This window comes from Excalfactoria chinensis, chromosome 1, assembly GCF_039878825.1.
Source record: "Excalfactoria chinensis isolate bCotChi1 chromosome 1, bCotChi1.hap2, whole genome shotgun sequence".
NCBI classification, from domain to species: domain Eukaryota; kingdom Metazoa; phylum Chordata; class Aves; order Galliformes; family Phasianidae; genus Excalfactoria; species Excalfactoria chinensis.
The window spans coordinates 92,120,502-92,137,885 of NC_092825.1; the positions used below are offsets into that span (position 1 = coordinate 92,120,502).

General features: G+C 36.0%; 1 protein-coding gene across 5 annotated transcripts in view; it reads right to left on the reverse strand.

The window, feature by feature from the left end:
* ROBO2 (roundabout guidance receptor 2) overlaps nucleotides 1-17,384 on the reverse strand; it is an 862,371-nt gene that overhangs the window by 66,424 nt on the left and 778,563 nt on the right. For all 5 annotated transcript variants that reach the window (XM_072326598.1, XM_072326582.1, XM_072326591.1 and 2 more), the window contains 3 exons: nucleotides 13,437-13,558; nucleotides 6,095-6,326; nucleotides 1,593-1,717 (listed from right to left, as the gene is read on the reverse strand). In XM_072326598.1, the coding sequence (XP_072182699.1) occupies nucleotides 1,593-1,717; nucleotides 6,095-6,326; nucleotides 13,437-13,558 (479 nt within the window). The remainder of the gene's footprint in view (nucleotides 1-1,592; nucleotides 1,718-6,094; nucleotides 6,327-13,436; nucleotides 13,559-17,384) is intronic.

Consider the following 17,384-nt stretch of genomic DNA (forward strand, 5'->3'; position numbering starts at 1 on the left):
CATTAAATTTGTTAGAAAATATCCAGTGAAACCTCACCAGTCAGTTTATACTAAAGGAGATATTAGTCTCTTTGCATTAGATTCCTCACAGCCAGCACACTAATCAGGCAGCCATCTAATCTAACAAGAAGGGATGTAATAGGTGGTGACTCCAGCTGTTTTTCTAAACAGTCTAGAGGTCTGAGCGCTCACCTGGAATGTGGCTTTGATTAACCATCATCTGACTTTCATTCATATCTATACATTTTCTGGTTTAAGAATGTGTTTTACCCATAAGCCCATGAAAGTTAATGTTGTCTCATAGAACATTCAGCATCAAGATGATTTAAAGCAAAATATACAATTATTAATTTATATGAAAATGAAATCAATACCATATTGGCATTAATAAATCTTAATATTGAATAAAAGCAAAATAAAATTAGTGCTAAGCTAAAAGTAAGTGGTGTACATTTACTGCATCGCTCTGATCAGATGATAATCCATAAGAGGTTGAAACATGAATTGGTTATAAACCAAGCACTTTCTCCCTTCTTGATTCTGTTTTCTCTCAAAACACATCAGGAAGAATAAATTATATATTCCTGCGTGAAATTATCACCTGCATCTCAAAAAGGTTATTATTTCTACCCTTTGTGGGATTTTCAAGGAAGCTGCCTGCTCTATTTCAATTATAAATTTCACTTTCAATATAGAAACTGGCCACAGTGAATAAATCTACCAAACTGCATGTTCCACAGTTACAAGCCTGTGATAATCTGAATGTAGAACGAACATTTTCTCCAGTCTTCCCTCCACACAAACCAATAACACACTGCAATATTTCCAAGTTGTGAAAATATACTTGTGCAAAAGCAAGCTTAGTGGGGAATAGACTGTTACAAAATGTAAGATGATATATAAGGGAAGAATAATTTGAGCCATTGCAGTAAAAAAAAAAACAAAAACAAAAACAAAAACAAAACCAAAAAACCACAAAACAAATAGAGAAACGGCAACCAGTGCATCAAGCAGCAAGTAACAAACTCTGCATACCTAGTCTGTTCCTCAGAACAAACAAGCAAGCACTTTAAGTTGTGAATGTCCTTGAAGGAAGACTTGTATTCTCCCAGAGCTATAGTTCTTAACTTTGACCTTGAAGTGAAAAGATTAGCATTTTTGCAGGGGTGAGTAGTATCTTTCCTGCCAACATTTCTACCAGGCTGAAGACATTTTGAGACAGGAGCTCCACCATTTGTCCTGAGAGTAAAGAGCCCCTTTGGAAAAAAACAAAACCAATCCTTCTCTTTCATTCAAGGATAAGAAAGAAAAAACTCTCTTTAAAGTAGCTGGCAATTACAAGTCTCTTCCAGATCTAGCTCCTGCTATTTTTGGTTTTAACAATAACAATAGCATTGCATATATGGAAATTAAATACATAAATAAACAAATAAAATTTAAAAAAAATCCATAGGCACTCAGTCCTTTTTCTCCATATGGGTGACAGTAAATGCTGTCAGAATCTAAATCTGTAAACAGTGCTATTGTTCTGTAATTCATGCAGTCTGTTTCCTAAAACACACAACCCTCTTATTATTACAGATCCCTTTTACCTTGTACTCCTGGATGATTCCATTTTGGTGATCTGGAGGGGGAGGATCCCAGGAGATGCTGATGCTTGTGCTGTTGTGGTTTCCAACTGTCAGGACAGTAACTGACTGAGGAGGGGCACTTGGAGCTGAACCAAAAAGAGGAAACAAACAGGAGTAAGACATTAATCCATTTGCTAGAGCGCAAATTTTGCTGAAACGGTGTATGTGCAAGGAGAGAACATACAAAGTTCACAGTCCCTGCAGGCCTAGGTATGCACATTTTGTTAGGGACTGACAATTTTGAAAAATGCCTTTCTAAAGAGAAGCATTGTACTGAATGAAAATATGGAATTTGTGGTAATGGAGAATCAATACAAATCATTTCTCATTTATCTAGATGTAGCATTTCTTAAGATTGCATTGGAATTATTCTCATGCTTGCATTTGTTTTCCATAATACATGGTTAGCTATGCATACGTCAACTAAGTCAACCAAGTCATAATGTGAGATTGCATCCCCTGCCCAGAAAAGTCTTTTCATTCTTTTTTCTCTGCATGGTCTGACACAATTGTGAGAAATGGGAGTTCAGTAATTTTTGTTTGCTTGTTTCCTTTTTGGTTCTCCAAGAAGTCATTAACTCAACACATTTAAGCATGTCAAAGGCCTTGCACAAGTCCACATAGATGATATTAGTTGTCCAGTGTATGACTCCTATGAGGCTGCATCTTTGGGGATCTACATTTTCAGACATAGGTTCACCTGCCAAGCAAATAGTGCTAGGTAGAAAGAGTTATGGAGGGGAAAAAATGGAGCTATATTGTAGACAGTTTGACTTTTAACCAACTCAAGTAAAGCACAGAAAGGTGACCTTGGGCTACACCTTGGCATCATGCATCATGCGAAGTGCAAAACTGTTGAACTAGAAAGTGGCACTGTGTATTTTATATGTATTTTATGTGTATTTTATGGCGAATGAACCACAGAGGGGGAAAAAAAAAAAAAAAAAAAAAAAAAAAAGTGTTTTAAAAACCTTAAAGATATTGTGTAACAACAAAACCAAGAATAACTGTGTGTGCAATATTAATCAGGAAAAAAAAAATCACTAAGACAGTGATAATAAAAATGGCAAAACTTAACACTGAGTATATATATGCATATATATATATTTAAAGTAAAATGGAACATTGTGCTGAAATGTATATACTTTCATCATTACAGAGGACATTCAGATATATAGCTTTTTATGTTCAAATACTGGGTAACGTGGGGGAAGGGAGAAGAGAGATGTAAATGCTAAATAATATATAAAATGAATACCTTTCTCTATCACTGAAAAAAAAGCACACTGTAATAATCTGCATTTGTATTTAAACTGCAGGAATATTCTAGTTAATATTCTGAGCGTGGTTTCTTTTTGGTTTTGGAGGATGCATAGTAACTTCTAAGCAAAATTAAATCACAACTGATGAATGTAGCTGAAAGTATCACTTTAAGAGCTGCAGTAAGGGAAGCAAGAATTGATTGTTGTTGCAGGATGGCAACTGATAAAACTAAGGAGACCTCCATTACCGACTGTCATATTTTTGTAGTGACAAACAATTTGCAGAACAAACACTACTCCATAAAGTTATTCCAGAAGAGATGTAAAGTAGAGTATGTACCTGAGAGAATTATCATCTGTCTTCATAGCAAGGGTGAAAGAAGTGAAAATTCACAAAATCTTCTATTTAGATCTTATGTGTGCAGGCACACATACATATATAGCAGTTCGACTTCCTCCTTCTATGATAATATCACTTTGTAAGCTGGCACCATGATATAAATTAAGGCACTTGTCTGACACTGCTGCAGTTATTAAATAGACCACATTGAAAAATAACATTTTTAAAGCTGTTTTCTCATTTCCCTTGCTGCTGGCTTGTGGAGAACACCTTGCCTGCTTCTTGACAGGTCAATTATTCCCATGCTCAGCTTCTTCTTACAGATATGAAAGAACCCAAATCGCTGCTCATCTCTTCCAGAGGCAGCCAAACAGAATTCCATTTATTACCTTCACAAGGCCAAAGAGGTAGGAGATGAATGGATACTGAACTGTGACAAATGCCTGATCCAGAGGAAAAGCCTAACTGTAGCAAAATTGATTTTTGGAGCTAGGACTCAGAAGTAACATTGCATGTAAAATTCAATCCAGCAGAAAGCTGCCACTGCATCCTAAGTGTACTTTCCTTTACCTTGGTTGCTCATCTCGATCTTGCAAAAAACCTCAAACGCATATCGCTCTTCCAAATTATTTTCTAAAGGTGGCAAAACTGACATTTTTAAAAAGTCAAGCCTAAAATAGCTCTTTTTTGAAATGGAATCACAGGCTACACAGAAAGTGTGACACCTTTAAGTAGACTGTCATTTCTCTTTCCTGGATGACGAGCAAACCACAGTTATTAAACATTAAGATAGTGCTATTTTTGAAATACATGAATACCAATATGAGTACAAAGTTAATATGAGGAGTTAAAGGAAATATCTCTGGAATGGCATCTAGTGAATCTCTTAACTTTCTCATGGAAGTACATCATTTTATCACCCAAACAAGTGGAAGAATTTTATACAGAGGCTGACACTTGTTATTACATTACATGTTTGTCATGGTTTTGCAATTTTGAAATTTTGCTATCAGTATTCCACATCGTAACATCATGATAAAGCATGGATAATTTTGACGAATGTGCTGCTCACAAAAGAAGACTGAATGTCCCAGAGAACATCATGGTCAGTCATATGACACAGACTCTATATAATCTCACTTCAGTGCTGGACTCGCTCTCTTGGATCCTGCCAGCCATGGGGGAGTGTGTGAAAGCATTCCAGCCATTTCACCTAGAGTTACAGTACACCTCTTGGTTTTGGGACTCACTCTCTCCTATTTTACTTGATTTGTTAGCCTTAATTCCAATTATATTGTATTATATTGTGTTATTCTGTATTCCGATATAGTATTTAGTAAATAAGTGTGCCTCCTTAGATTGTTGCCGCTGTATTTATTTTCCTTTTCCCTTTTTACCTTTTCCTTTTGGGATAGCGGCCCTGCAGGCTGTCTATACCCCTGTCATGGGTGCAGGTAGATTTTAGGTTAACCCATGACACATGTTATAAGCTGCTTTTTTGAAAGAGATACTTGTGAACAGACTACGTGAAGGTTATACTCATCTACAAGGCAGATCCTCATTTGCTAGCTATGCATACCTACATGCAAGAAAAGTTCTAAAAACCTTCACAATGTGGAAAATTGCATGCAAAGAAAGTGGCCTTTAAAGTACAATGTTACCTGACTGGCTGTATGTGGAGATGAGGTTTAAGAAAGAAAATTTAGTTCCTCATTTATTTTATAGAAATATAAATCTCTTTTTAGTAGCTTTTTTGTAATTATTACTTTTAAAGCTTGCTTTAGACTGCTGCAAACCTTGTCTTAACTGATTTGTTGAAGTTTTATGGTCTGAACAAAGAAATTGAAAACAGAAAGTAGCAAATTCTAAATGTCACTTAAGGAATGTCTTCCTAGCAGATGGCACTGAATTTTCTCATCTATGAAGAGAGGCAGCAAGCAAGTTATCCTAGGACTGCTTATTTGCTGGTCAATAATCATAACAAATTAAAGAGAAAAAGTGAGTTCTTCTGAGAAGTAAAAAGTGCTTGACAATCAGTGCTAAATGAAACCTCAGGAGACTATTGTAAGTGATTAAGATGCACCTTCAGTAGAACCAAGAGTGCACTCAAAACCCATGAAAGTCGCACGAGCATTTAGAAACATCACTGGTAGTTCTTTCCTACAATTTGAAATAAATCAGTGATACAAAGTGAGAAGATGAACCCTCACTTTTACAATCAGTCTTCTTTTATAGAAGAGAGATGATGATGACTGCTTAGGTTCTCCAAGCATGGGTTATTTTAGATAGATATGTTCACTGTACACCAAGAGAAAAGGATAAAAATTACATAATTCACTTCAACCTCAACATTTATAAAAAATATATGCCCTCAAGTGCATACATATTTAAGTATTCTGTAATGCCATAGAAATGAATGCTTCTGCATTACAGTGGTGTAAAATTTTTGCTATGTCTGCACACTGTGTTTCACTTATGTCTAAATGGTACTTAAGAAAACTCTGCAAACAACTGAATAGGACAGTTTTGAGAACTTTGCTGGCAGAACCAATGGAGTTTTGTGCCTTTCAAACTGAATTTTTATTTACAAAGTACAGATCAAAGTACTTTATTGCAGCAACACCGTTTGTAAAAAAAATGTCTGCTGTTTACACTTGTTAGAACACTCAAAGCCACATGCACACAAGGAGTCCGAAGAATACAAAAGTGGCCAGATGCTTTCTCCTGGCATACTTACAGCAGAAAACTGATTATGATGCTGCATTCTAATAGTGACCTTATATTTAACAAACAGAAATCATGTGGAGCTGAATGAAGGCATGCATAAAGTAACCAAAATGATATTTAACTATTTTACTAACCTTCCTCTGTGGTACGAGCAGACTTCGATTCACTGTCCATTCCTTGAAATTCATTGAAGTACGGGCGAACTTTAATTTCATAAGTGACTCCTTTTTTCAAGTTGACTAGAACAGCACTGCGCTCTGTTGGGACTTTGACCTCCAAATTCTGCCATACAGCTGGAGATGGTAGGCCAGATGTTTGGCGATACATTACTCGGTAACCCTGAATAAACTGTGATTGGCGGTCAACCTAGAAATGACATTAAATAATATGTCAATGAACATATTAAAGTAACAAAACATCTTGAAAAGAAAGCAAAACTTTGGTCTAGAATACTTCTGTCCTTGTGGAAGAGAAAAAATTAAAAACCATTTATGCTACTGAAATTTAAAAATCAAAATGCCATTTGTATGCCATCATTAATTCTCTATTAAGGAATATTCTTCTCACATTACTCGTTATAGAACATTTCTATTTTACTTTCTGCATTTATATATATATCATGACAAATACCATCTTAAATCACAAAACAAGCTCTCACCCCTGCAACAAATCAAGAAAAAAGAGAACTTTGGCATAATGCTTACTGCATGTAACCTTATTATGGACATCTTGGCTACTGATGTGCTGAAATACGAGAAGAAAAGAAAAACAAATTCTTTTCAGAAGAGGACAAGTCTTTGAAGAAGCCCTATATGCTTTCAGTTAGTCCATTACTTGGCTTACAGCTCATCTTTTCATGAGATGCTTGGGAAAGTAAAATAAACATGAGACAGATGCAGAGAAAACAGCATCCAAGAACATGTGCTGTTTCTTGCGTTCATAGTCTAAACAGTCTCTTTACATCCTGGGGTTGTGATGTACTCAATCCATCAGATAGAGATGGAATGTTATTTTTGTTTTATTTTCTAATTGTTGCTAGGCAGACATAGAAGTTTAACAATTCTAACTTATCATAGCTACAAGTAGATTTTTTTTTTAATTTAATTTAATTTTTTTTATTTGAAGGAAATACCTAAAATATGTTTTATCTGGGAGATGTTGCATGCATTTTTTTCTACGGGGAAAAAAAAATAAAAAAAATAAAAAAATAAAAATGAAATAATGATTTGAATTATTATGATATTTGCATGTAAACACAGACAAAACAGCCATCAGGTTTTACCCATCCAAACTGATTCTAGCTACTTCTGCAGTTGTCAAATAAATTGTCAAAGAAAATGCAACCAAATAACAAGACTATATGACTAGCAGTTTGGTAAATTTCTGTGTCACATCTAAGATTCAACAAGTAGAGTTTCCTTTCTGTTCTTGACAGTCTGCTAGCTCAAAGGTAAAATTCAGAATTAAAGATACATTTGTTTGACTTATCTTAAGAAGAAATGAATTTCAAGCTGAAAACACAAACCAGGGTCTATTACTCTTTCCCTATAATCTTGTTATAGTTTATTGAGTCATTCAGAAGGGATGCAGATTCTTAAGACACTAAAAAGCAGGGCAAGCAAGAAGAAAGCTTTATTTGTGAGAGCAAAGCAGAAATGTCTTTCATCAAAACTGTCACTGCTAAAAATCCTGCAACATATGTTACAACAACATTAAGCTCGCATTTTATAAACTTCTCTACATTCACTTTAAGTGAATTTATGCACTGAAAGAGGGATATAACTCACAATAATAGCTTGTTAATACTGAAAGAATCAAGCTGTGTTTTTAAGATGAACATTAAGCAGCTGTTTCCAGATGAAGGGAGTCTGTAAATCAGACTAAACTGTTTTTATCCATGTTTGACTTTCATTAATTACATGTTTTGTGGACATAAAGACTTTGTGAACCTCATGTTTACTACAAAATTCAGTAAAAATAGCAATTTCATATACTTTGTCATACAGATTCTTAACTTACCTTATAATATGAGGCTATGATGTCTAAAAATTAAACACTAAGTTTGGTTCTTGCCCAGCTTCTGTATTAGAAATTATGCTGAAAGACACCATAACTATTTTAGAACTTTCTATTTTGTCTTTCCTACACTTTCAAGCTCTACTGACTCCTTGCAGTGGGGAAGATCTGAAAATTTAGGACTAAACTGAATGGAAACTGTTTGTTGCCATGAAATGGTATGAAAAGAAGCATTTTCTATGACATCACACAAAGGAAAATATACCTACTAACTCACAGAGAACTGTACACTTGGATTTCACTAAGCAATCTTCAGTCCATCAAGCTTTCACATCTGCTTACATATGATATTCAAATTATTCATACACCTCTCTTCTCCATAGCTATTAAACTCTTTACCAGAAAGGCTAAACAGTGTAAGTGTATGGGAAACTATTGATCACAGCCTGAACCTCTGATTAACCATATGAAGCAAGCAATGAGTCAGCTGCAGGAGCACAGGTGAAGGTAATTCAGCTGTGCTCCTGGAAGGGGTGGAGCTTGGCTCCACCTCTCCTAGATCTCATTTAAGGTCTAACCAGCACTAAGACAGGATCTCTCCTATGTGGAGTTTACAGTGAGCCTCAACACTGATGAGCATTTATCACTGATCCTCTTTCTATTATATAAACTTTATTTATCCATTGACTTCATAACTGTACAATTGTAACTGTACAGTAAGCAATATGAAATCAGTGTGGTAGTAAAAGGTGGCTGTCATTTACAGGGTTGCAGTAAGCTAGCCTAATCTGGGGATCATGAAATTTACACAGGTGCTTTCAGTTGGAATTTTGATTACAACAGAGCCAAATGATCTGCCTGAATTTCACATTATTGAGTCATTCTGTTGTTGATGGTCTGGGAGAGTACCTATGAATGAAAATATGATGCATTTTAATGTTTTCTATAAATGCCTAGTTGTATTCAGTATCAAGGAGGATACTAAGCTGTCCCTAATTCCCACCTGCAGTTAGTCTAAACAAGATGCACTTTCCCTATGGCCAGGTATTTGGGAAACTGCTCTGGCATCACTTCAATTACTGAGCAATGTGGATTTTTCATTTTATTATGAATTTTCTGAATAGTACAAAAATACTTTTGGATAGCTTCACAGATTAACCAGAGAGACATGTGACACATATATATAGCTTGTAATATTTGCTTGTAACTTCACTGTTTTCTTATGTGGTAATTACTTGTCACTTCATCAGCAGGCCACTAAAAACATGCTTAGCATTAAAGAATAGCATTCAGTTGTGCTAAGCATCAAGTAACTGCAGGATTAGTATGCATTTGCATGTATGTAGAGTTGCAGAAACATGCACTGTGATTTGATGAAAGAGATTAATAATTCCTGGTTATTTTTATTATTTTTTTTTAAATGTATTTTCTCTTACAAAGCACTTAGCATTACTGCAGAGATTGCACGAATTTTCTTTGTTGAGTACTGGGATCACAGATTATTCCCAGTCTTTCTGTGATGCTCTTAGCTGCTTTAGAATTTGTAGGAGCAGCTGCGGAATCCCCTCATCAGAGGAAGGCTGTAACAGGTGCTGATCTAAAGATATTTTCTACCTCAGAAGATGGATGGCAGAAAATGCAGATGCTCCTTTACAAGGCAGAAGATGGCAATTACTGGATGGGTTCTGTTCAGCACTGACTCAATGCTTTAAGGCAACCTACAAGCATAATTGGTCTTGCATGCACTCTCTCTTTTTGATAAATGTATAGTGCAGGAGATATCTATAAAGCTGACGGTAGCTCTCCATTTCTGCAGAATACAAAGTTCTTTTCTTCCCTGCACATACCACAACTGAATATAAGACAGGTTCAGTGACTACGATCACTCCATAGGCTATCTGCTTGTTTACAGAAATAAAGGGCAAAAAGAAGACTTTTTGTAAGGTAGATTATGATGCAAATACAGGTTCCATTCAGGCAATCCAGCAGTGTACTCCTGGGTATGTAAGCCTCTACTCCAAAATATCCTAAAAAGAACTCTGCTCCCAAATCAATACAGCTTCTCCATCTGGGCAGAACATCTTTCACACTGTGCAGAGTTAACTGGTAAAGGCTACATTAGGCTTACATGGCTGCAGACTGTGTGAAGCCCATGTGGGACCAGTTCGGGAAGGACAACGTTCATTGGAAGGGACACCACATGCAGCAGGAACAGAGTGACCATGAATGAATGACAAAGATGAAGCATTCTAGACTGACTGCAATCCATTCCCTTTTGCTCTGTGCTGCTCAAGGGGATGAGGCAAAAGAGGCTGGATGTAGGAGGGAGGTGGTTGTAGTGTGCTTTTATTTCTCACTGCTCTAGTCTGTTATCAGCAAGCAATAAATTATATTAATCCCTTATGCTGAGTCTGTTCTGCCCATGGAGGTAATCAGTTAGGGATCTGCCTGCTTTTATGAGCTATTTTTCATTGTATTTTTCTGTTGTTCCGTTGATGAACAGAAGTCAGAAAGCAGCATAGTGGAGTGGAGCTACATACTGAGGTTAAATCAACACACAGACTCACAGTGATCTCCAAAAATTCAAACACCACTACAGAAAAGGGTGATGATACACTGCAAGACTGTCCAGTATGCTCAACTCAAACTTCCAGTGAAGCACAATCATTTAAAATCAATGTCAAATTAAAAGACAGAGGCAAATAAATTACCCTTCTGCACTGTAGCCTCAAAATTCCTGTAAGGAAGTTGGGATTTCAAAACAGCAATTATTTTGCCACACTGAAGAACTGATTTTTTTCCTGATTATGCCACAGAGCTCCTACATAATGCTAGGAAACTTCTCACATTCGGCCACTAATTAAACTCTCAGTTTAATGCTCAAAGTGAGAAAATTGAGGCTGGAAGTGCTGAGCTATCATTGAGATTAGCTACAAAAGTGCTTTGAGTACACATTATGCTGTAACAGAACAATGTATTTGATAGAAATAAAAATAAATCAGACAAGAGGTTAAAAATTAGGTAACAGTTGGTATATCTGATATGCAATAAATATCTCTGCACCTTGTCTACCTATATGCAAGATAGGGACAATTACACATTTTTACCCTTCTGATGATAATTTCAGTGTTATTTGTGAAACACTCAAATGTTACAGTTGAGAGCATGACAGATAAGCACATGAGACAAACTAATACTTTTTTTTTATTCAATGCTGGGTTTCAGTGGTATGAATTTCCTAGGATCTGGCAGCACACACTTAATAAAGAAGATAAAAAGAAATGATGAACAGCTTTATTAAGAATAGATACTGTATGTAACCAGATAATTACAGTTGCACTTCAATACTTAGGCACACGAGGGATAAATATATGTGACAGTGACAAGCTAGCTTCTGACTTTGTGTGCCTAAACTTTTAAAACAGATGAAATACACGAGCATATACTTAAATATTTTATTTCTCAATATTTTAAAATTACAAAACAGAAGCAGAGAATTATTTGTAAAATTTTAAACTCAAAATAAATAAATAAATAAAAATCTCGGAAAGAAGAGAGAAATTGGTGTAAATTTGTTGGGAGTCAAGACACTAGAGACTCAGGAATAGAGTAAGTTTCTTGGCATTTACTCTTTGAATCGCAGACGGTCAATACTGAAAGTCTTATGACTCTCATTGCACTTCTGTCCTTCCCTATCTTAGCTATACCATTCAACCACTTTATACAAGCAGAATGGACTTTATTCTCTGGATAGAGTGGCTGCTTCCCTGTTAACTGTGGTTAATTATTTGGTTTTGTTCTGGTTTCTGTTAAGTTTCTAATTAGCTGTTCCAGAGACTTTTTTGTTTGTGTGTGCCTTTCTTCCCTCGAGCAGTTTCAAAACATCTCTACAGAGGTCTATTTACTTGTCAGATGGCATAGAGTCACTGCTTTGAGGGATCTTTCCAATAAACTGATACCTGTGATAACTTTAATGATATACCTTCACTTACCATATTTTCTTTGCTCATTAGTAGTTCAGTAGAGGCACCAAGAGACTCTCCAAACATACTATTTCATTATAGTACAATGAACAATATTACATTGTATAAAACTGAATTCCATTTATAAATAGGGAGCGAACCTATGAAATTGTGTTTCTGCTATCTCTAACGCCCAAGAAAGAACCTGAAGAAGCACCACACAGATGTCATCCAAGTTTACAATTACTGGCTGCTAACATTCAAATTTTCTAACCTATTGAACCACCCACATGGGCAAAAACACTTTCTGCAAAGGCACTTGGACCAGAAAGTCAGTCTGTCCTGGGGTTATTTAGCTGGAACAGACAGTATTTTTAGAAGAACAAGCTGAGTATTAACATCAAAAACAAAATGCAATGACACATTTTCTAAATAATCTAAGAAAGATTAATTTGTGCACTCCTCTTTTCATTTTTAATCTGCCCCCCTTACCACTGAAATCTGTTAAAACAAGGATGACATATAAGCCTCCATAAATACATCTGTGACATGTAAAAACTGCAGTATTTCTATAATACACAATCTATCCATATTTGTATTCTATTATATAATCCTCTGTACACGTTACACTCTTAACAATATCACCTGTAGAAGAAAACCCCAGAGTATTGTGAATATCTCTTTAGCAGAATTCATTCTATATAATTTAACTGTTACAGTGATGGGCATTGCAATGTTATTTATCTCACTTTTCTAATCATGACTCTCCTTCCTCTGGGGCACATGTTCCAAAAGGAAAGCCCTTATTTGTGATGTGAAGTGCCCTATGAACAATCATTTTCTAAGAGATTGTAAGAGAAACATAGAATTTTGAAAGCCATATGCTATATCTTAACTTCTCAGAAATGCTACCTAGTAGTTTGGTCCCTCAAAAATATATGTTAAGTACTGCCAGAAACATTCTGATCTTCTATAATGAAAGGAAGTCCACTGACTGAGGGTAAGACATATGCTAGAATACCAGATTCTCCCCATAGATCAGGCATCAGCATAACATGTTGCCTACTTTTCAAGAAGTGCCCTATAGAAAGCTATTTCTGCCTTTTAGGGTTACCAAATAATAGAGTATGGTCAAGAGGTCCCCATGCTTTCAAGTGGAAAGTGTTTTTTCAGACAACATTTTAATGATGATATTTATTTTTGCTATCCAGTTATGAATCCACGGATCAATTACCCGTAGATTACGGCATTAAACATAATTCATTTTCATAATTAGAAATTTATCTCCCTTTAAGCTGAATGCAGAAATCCTTCAATCTGCCTGATCTAAAGTAGAAAATAAAAAGACCATTTCATTTACACATATTCCTGTATGACATTAGTTTAGTGGAGCACTTATGTTGAAGTCAAGACTGGAGCGTTTCAGTAGAGTAAAAAAAAAAGTAGGGACAATTAAACAAAATTAGGTAAAGCAAGGTAATTATAATCAAAGCCTTACTGTCCAGGTAACTTGAACTGTTGTGGGTGTCAGCACAACAGGGTTATGCAGTCGTACAATGACGTCTCCCAGTTCTTTCTGGACTTGTCTGTGATCCACGCCTTGTGCTGGTGGACTGATATCTGCCAGAAAAAACGCACACATGAAAACATTACTTTAACGAGAAGACATACATCACAATTGGAATGACTGACTAGATTAACGACTTGACTTTAGCACCCTCTTACGGCAGTGTTTTTAAAACAATAGAGTGCTAAGCTTTGAATGTGAGCTCCCAAACACATAAAGTAAATCATTCACCTTTGGCTGCTTAGGAAATCATGAAATAAAAAATACATTAAAATGACTATTCAGAGTTGATAGTAATGCTTTCTCAGATCTTGTAAGTGATGAGAGGGATTCAATTATTCACTACTTCTATATTGTTCAGATAACAGTAATGTCAGCCAGATATCTGGAACCAAACTGGCTAGCGTAATTTAGGAAGATGAACAGTTTTTTTTCACTTTCTTAGAGCATACATGGCATGTACTTATGGGTTTCCAAACTGTCACTAAACTTTCCCTCCTTATATACCATGCACACAAGAAACCAAACACTACAAATAGCATTCTCTTTTTCAAAATGATTTTTCTCTTTACAAAGATAATGAAATCTAGCACGAATGTGAAAAATAATAATTCATTAAATCAAAATGATTATGATTTCACGAAAGGCCAGCAAAAACATTAAAATTTTCTTTTCAAGAGTATTCTAACACTCCTTCTAAGATGAGGGGAAAACAATTATTTCTAGTAAAAATAAGGAGTTTGATCACTTAGTATAAAGGTCCATGGGAAACTATGATTCCATCTCCAAGCACAAACATGTGGCCCTTTGTCATGGTTTTGTGCTGTCAATATTCTACATCATGACATCATGTGCGGTATGAACTGTTTTGGTGGTATAAGAAAGTGTAACAGAGGGTATGTGGAAGTGTAACAGAGGGTATGTGGAAGTGTAACAGAGGGTATGTGGAAGTGTAACAGAGGGTATGTGGAAGTGTAACAGAGGGTATGTGGAAGTGTAACAAAGGGTATGTGGAAGTGTAACAGAGGGTATGTGGAAGTGTAACAGAGGGTATGTGGAAGTGTAACAGAGGGTATGTGGAAGTGTAATAGAGGGTATGTGGAAGTGTAACAGAGGGTATGCGGAAGTGTGGAAGGTTCATGCTCCAGATCTGTGGAATGGCAGCATCCCGAGTACTCAGCCCTTGGAGGAAACTACATATCCCAGGGGACAACGCGGCCAGAGATGAATCACCAGAGGAGGAGGACACACATATAATCTCGCTCCCAGGCTGGAACGTCCCTCTTTTCGCCCTGTCTTTCGCTTTGGAGCGCTCCATCCCTGCCGTCTCGCTCTATCAGCAACGTTCCAGCCTGTCGCCTAGAGATTGCAGTAGGCCCCCGGTTCTCCGGGACTCTTTTTCTCTCTTTCTTTTTTCTCTGCCTTGTTTGATATAGTAGTTGTAGTTATATTGTATCATATTGTGTCTCGTATTTAGTAAAATAATTTCTTTCCTTAGATTGCTGCCGTTGTTTTTGTTCATTTCTCCCCTTCTAGGGGCAGCAGCCTCTATCACGGATAAATCTAGATAACCTGATTACACCCTTGTACTTAGTTCTTAAAGATCTCATTTGGGTTATCCTATTGTGAAAAACTAAAAGAAGCTGTATTACTATACAGGAATAGCAAATATAAAGTATGTGTCAGAATGTCATGGTTTTGTAATTTTTGCTGTTGATATCCCACATCATAACATCATGTGGAGCACAGAGAAGTGCACGTCCCAGAGGACCTCACGGTCAGAGAGGGAAATACGTAATGGAAGTGACACTCGCTCTGCCTCTCACTGCCTAGCACCAGGTGTGCGTGTGCTTCCAAGCCACGTGCCTTCAATTTCAGAGTAGGCCTCTTGGTCTTCGGAAAACACTCTCTTTATTTTACTTGATTTATTAACCTCAATTTCAATTAGATTTTATTATATTGTGTTATCTTGCATTCCGATAGTTAGTAAAATAAGTTTTCCTCCTTAGATCATTTCCACTTCTCTGTTTGTTTCCTTGAGCCCAGCTCCCATCTCCCTACTCCTCCCTCTTTTCCCTTCCCATTTTTTGGGAGGTCAGGAGGCCCGTGAGCCTCCTGCTCCCCTGTCAAGGACATAGATTGATCTAGATAACTCCATGACACAGAAAATAAAGGAGAAGATGTTCAATGTGCATATCTTCAGTATGTGTTTTCAGTGATAATACTTAGAAATCACCATCTATTTATTTATTTCATTGCATCAAAAGAAGAATTTTGGGCTACAGCTATTAATTAGCCAATACATCCTTTTATCGCCCTTCCCTCTACTGTAGTCAGAGATGAAGGTAATTTCTAGGACATAAATAGTAACGTTTGGACACATTCAGTGGCTCCTTCAAAGGTCTTACAATGCCACTACTGGCATTGTATGCTAGTTGTCCATATGTAGTTAGACATGCCTAAGATTATATACAGATATTTATTATTTCTGCTTCAATTTGTTGTTAGTTTGTCCAGAAAGATACAAGCACAGATTTTATTCTAAAAAGCCTAATACTTTATGGCCAGGCCTGCCTACACATTTGTGAATTCCGCTTGGTTTTCTCATGGGACTCATTAGCCAAAACTACTTTCCCTCTTTTTGGATCAATCAAATGTACTCAGGGAAGAAAAAACACACTTAAAAGTCCTCTTTTTCCTCTTTGATGGTCTTAGGGTATGTGAGTATATTTTATTTTATTTGTTATTTTTTTTCTTTTTTTAAAATCTAAATATAATTGAGAAGAAATAATAATGCTTTCAGAAATGAAGCATTTAAACATAACTGAATTGCAGGCCTTCAGATTTTGAAATAAACTTGGTTCTGGTAAACAATACTTCAACTTCATACACCTGGATTTTATGGGTTCAGAGCTACCAAGAAACAATAAAAACACAGGCTTCTACTGATACTCAAACACTGATGGCTCCATGTGTCTCCAAAAGGAATATAAACAAAAAACAATTGTCAGCAACAGTGAAGGAACTTATCTAGCAAATTATGTCTACTTAAAGTGACTAAGAAACAGAGAGATCCAGTAAAATAGATCTAGGATGGCAGCTCAGGCTGGTTTGCAGAATGATCATTTATGCTACTACTCATAAAATCTATGATCCTTGATATAAATTTACCTACAGCTATCAGTGCCTATGTTTTAAGTTAAATTATGCTGTATTATACAACTGGCCAAATACTTACTTAGTGGATAAGTCATTTCTACATACTGTTTCTTTACAAACTACATTTTATCATAGGAAGACACACCTAGAAATCAAGGAACTAACATGTGTTAATATCAATAAGAAATGAATGTCAAGATCTACATATGGAATTCTGTTTATTCATATGTACATTTGGAAACTCATATATATATGACGTTCACAGTGTAATGTCATGCAATGAAATCTTCACATTACTAGGAGACTCCTGATGGGAAGGCAGTTGATATTACCAATAAGCAAATGTTTAAGAACTGGCACAATAAAATAATGATTTATAGAAAACTGGCTCGAGAAGCATATCCTAATCAAAAGAGGTCTCTAAAATTAGATTGGTTGTATATTTTCTCTAACTTCTCTTTTATACCTTCCAATGAACTTCCTACTAGTAGCTAGCAATTTAAATTGCTGGGATATGATTATACATATTTTCATATATGATTATAGATGGTTTCCTTGAATTTTTTTATTTTTTTATTTTTTTTAACATATGATCTGGTCTGCTAATAATCCAACCAATATTATTATATTATCAATTTGTGAAATCACATATTTACATGTTCCTTCCAGTGATGCTCTTCACCAGAATCTTTTCCTAGAGCAATTACTGATTTCTCTGTC